The 4,007-nt window shown below is 24.7% G+C and overlaps 1 protein-coding gene across 1 annotated transcript; it reads left to right on the top strand.

Annotated features, from left to right (window-relative positions):
* The first annotated feature begins 2,455 nt into the window (after positions 1 to 2,455).
* LOC126908983 (trimethylguanosine synthase-like) lies at positions 2,456 to 3,510 on the top strand. The gene is made up of 2 exons (XM_050691340.1): positions 2,456 to 3,064; positions 3,131 to 3,510. Exons 1-2 carry the CDS (start codon positions 2,687 to 2,689, stop codon positions 3,326 to 3,328), a joined length of 576 nt encoding a protein of 191 aa, XP_050547297.1. The 5' UTR covers positions 2,456 to 2,686; the 3' UTR covers positions 3,329 to 3,510.
* Positions 3,511 to 4,007: the final 497 nt, after the last annotated feature.

Genomic DNA, 4,007 nt, shown 5'->3' with positions numbered 1-4,007 from the left:
ATTTAATCATCAAAATATATGAAAAATAGTTTTTAGATATTTTTGAAATGAATGAAATTAAATTATCATATATAGTTTTTATTTTACGAAATACATGTGAAAAGTCATGATTTTTCGAGTTCTAAAGCTTTCATAAATTCCTTTTCCCGTTATTTATATAAATTATTTTTACTATAATAATCGCCATATAAACACTGTAATTACAAAGCAATAAAAAAAAAAATTAATAGATTTAGTAAACATTTATTATTTCAATTTTTAGATGAATAGAAATATATGACTGATATTTTATTCAAATAATAAATATATGAATAGTAAAATTAAATAATGTTATGGGTAACATTTTTCTTATGATTCATTAAAAATTTTCATTTATGTTATATTTTTTGAAAGTGAATTGTACAACGAGACGCAGAAACTAAAATAAAAATTCATTTAGACATATTTTTGTCTTACTATTTTGTTTTTTAAATAGCTATATTGATTTTGGTTAATCAATTCGATTCATTTACTACAAAACAAAACGAGTATTATATAAAATAATGCAATTAAGACATGATCATAAANGATTATTATATAAAATAATGCAATTGAGACGTGATCATAATTTATTTTTCAACTTGATATTTTTTTTCAAAAAACTCTTTAGAAAATGATATTGTTTCAAATACAATATATTTTGAATATAATAAAACTTATTTTTCGTAAATTTATTCAAATTATAATGTTTAAATACAAATTTATTTATTTTTTATGTTGTAAATGAGGTATTCAAAACATTACCAATAAATATCTTGTCTTGAGTTTATTCATATTATGAATTTATAATAAAAATACTTAGTTTTACATAACAATAAGACGTTACAATAAAATCAAAAAAATAAATCGTGATNACAATAAAATCATAAAAATAAATCGTGACAAGCGCCACAATCATCTAAGACACTAAATTTGCTTATTTGATTTAAATTAAAGTAATTTTTATATTTTACGTTCTTAAAAAAAAGTAAACTTATTAGAAACGGCGTACCTAGGCAAAATAACTGTCATGGTCATTTATGATCTGACGTTTTATTTTATTTCTATATGTCCAGTGTTCTAATTTATCGTAATTTTAAGTTTTAAAATTCAATAATCCAAATAATTTTGTAAAAATTATTGCAAAATTAATTTATGGCTAATTGAAAACAACTAAATAGTTTTTTAAAAAGAAACTTAAAATGTAGAATAAAGATAAAAATAATAATAAATACTTCCATTTGAATTTCACAGGAGTTTTAAAAAAATTGTAAATATTTCATTAAATATGTAAAGAGAAATTGATGAGTCGAAATGTTTTTATATTATTTCATTAGAAAAGGTGTTGGTTGTAGACCTTAACTATAAAATCAATGCTACTCATTGAGGCCAATCGTTGCAGACTTGTAATTCAAAATAACACATTTTGATAATTAAATGTTTTAATTGTTGGCCAATTGAAGAAATGTTTTGTTATATTAATTGGCTGAAATAATATGAAAAAAGTCAAATTTTTTTTGTATAAATAGGATAAAAAATGCTGTTTAAATCGACACCGTTTGGTGATTTTTGCTTTAGTTATTTTTTGTGATAAATGAGTACGTATATTCTTTAAACACTTTAACTGTTACATTTTTCTCTAAGTATATCTAAAATTTTTTAAGTTTTTTGTTTATATATTTATAAAAAAATATGGATTCGCATTTGTTTTTCGTTATAACGACGTTGGTGATATATTTTATAATTCCATTTCAAGTAATTAGAGATATTATGTTTATTGCATTGGCAGTTGTGTCACTGCAGACTTTTTTGGAGATGAAACTTTTTAAGAAGAAAATTACTTCAACTAAACCAGTAGAATCCATTATGAATAATCGCTGCCCAGTTTTGACTACACATCCTATAAATTTGGAAACACCTATTTTGACAAAAAATTCAATTTTAGAAGAACCGCTCATAGAAGATAAATTTACGGGAACTCCGATAATTGAAACCGAAAAAGAGCCCTCAAACACTAATACGAACATTTTATTAACGAATAATGAAATAGAACCCGTCAAAAAACTAAACCCAGAAATTGTTACGAAAACTGAAATTGAAAAAGAGACCACAAACACTCCTACAAGGATTTCTGTAAAATCTGATAATTCTTTTAACTCAGATTTAATACAGTCAAAAAACAATAATTCAACACAACCATTTGATATAGTGCCAGGAAATATTATTACAACAAATCAAGAAAACAATACCTTAATAGAAAATTCACTCAAACTTAATAGAATACAGACTAAAAAATTAACAGAAAATATTATAACATCTATCACTAACAGTGCGTTGCTATGTAAAAAAACTGAAGTTTTTACTCCAAAAGGCCTGGAAAAGACTAAAATGAATGGAAATTTACAACGAGAAAATAACAACAAAAATTCCGCAATTAGAACTCGGCCTAATGACATTAAAAAACATTTATGGGATAAGAGGTACTTATTGTTTTCAAAATTCGACGAAGGAATCATGATGGACAATGGTAATAAAATTATTATTTCAACAAACTTAACTGTTTTACTTTATTTGACATTTTTTTTTTTTTTTAGAATCATTTTATTCAGTATGTCCCGAAATCTTGAGTGCACACATAGCGTTAAGATGTCCAGGCCTACACGTCGCTATGGATCCGTTTTGTGGTGCTGGTGGTAACGTCATCCAATTGGCCAAAAGATACAAACAAGTAATCGCTGTGGATAACGATGCTAATAAATTGGAATTTGCGAAAAGAAACGCTGAGATTTATGGAGTCAGAGAGAAGATAACATTTATACTGGGAGATTTCTTTGAAATCGCAGAATCCTTAAAAAAATATAAGCCACAGGTCATAGTGACATCTCCTCCATGGGGCGGCCCTTCGTATAAGAAACACGAAGTGTACAGTCTCGAAAAGCATATGTGTAGCAACTACGAAGGAGGCGGTAAAAAACTCTTCGACCTGTTGAGAAGCATTGCTCCTAATGTAGCACTCCACATACCTAAAACTACAGGTCGAAACGAGGTAAATGATTTAAATTTCTATAAGTAAATCATAATTGTAGTTAATGTCGATCAATTAATTTTCTAGTTGATACAATTTGGCAAACTATTCGATCTAAACATGGAAATTCAGCATAATTATATTGACAATAGACACGATTCCATCACTGCGTTTTTCGGCCGCTTTTTCAATATGAACACTAAATACTTATCCAACGACAATAAACTTTACACTAATAAAAAATTCTTGAAGTATCCAGAATCAGCTGATTACTATTATTGTTAAATATTAATCCAATCAACTTTCACTACTTTTCGATTAAGTACTGCTTTGAATTTTGATTTTTTCTAATTATTGACATTATACTGATAAAAGACACATACAAATTTCGGAATATTCTAATTATCACGTTAAACATACTACCGATTTTCGAATAAATATAAATACCTTATAATTCTTAAATTTTTGCCGCAGCATGCTATCGGATGACATATTTTACTGAAAAGTACATTTAAATAATTGTATTTTCATTATATAAATTTTATTATAAAACGTATAATTTTTTTATGCGCTTGATTTATATAACTTGAATTCAATTTTTTAATGATTTTTGTTTTATGTTTAATATTTTTACTGTAAATTCTACATTAAATTTTTCTTGGATTTATTTTGTTGATTATAAATAAGTAAATATACTTTATTTCTTAAAATTGTATAACTCAAACTATTTGTTATATTGTATTCTATAATAAATAATTATTATAAAAAATCAAATTATTTTAGTTATTTTTCAACAAATTAATTTGAAAATATTTCATTGATTTATTATTAAATCAATGTTTAAAAAGTTGATTTATGTTGTTTAAAAATTATTAGAACATTTTATACTGATTGTTGAATAAATTAATGATAATTGATACAAATTAAATAAAATTATGCTCTAGAAATAACAATTATCTTATTG

This window comes from Daktulosphaira vitifoliae, unplaced genomic scaffold (assembly GCF_025091365.1).
Source record: "Daktulosphaira vitifoliae isolate Bord-2020 unplaced genomic scaffold, ASM2509136v1 Scaffold_64, whole genome shotgun sequence".
Classification (NCBI taxonomy): Eukaryota; Metazoa; Arthropoda; class Insecta; order Hemiptera; family Phylloxeridae; genus Daktulosphaira; species Daktulosphaira vitifoliae.
This window is presented reverse-complemented; position numbering and strand designations above follow the sequence as displayed.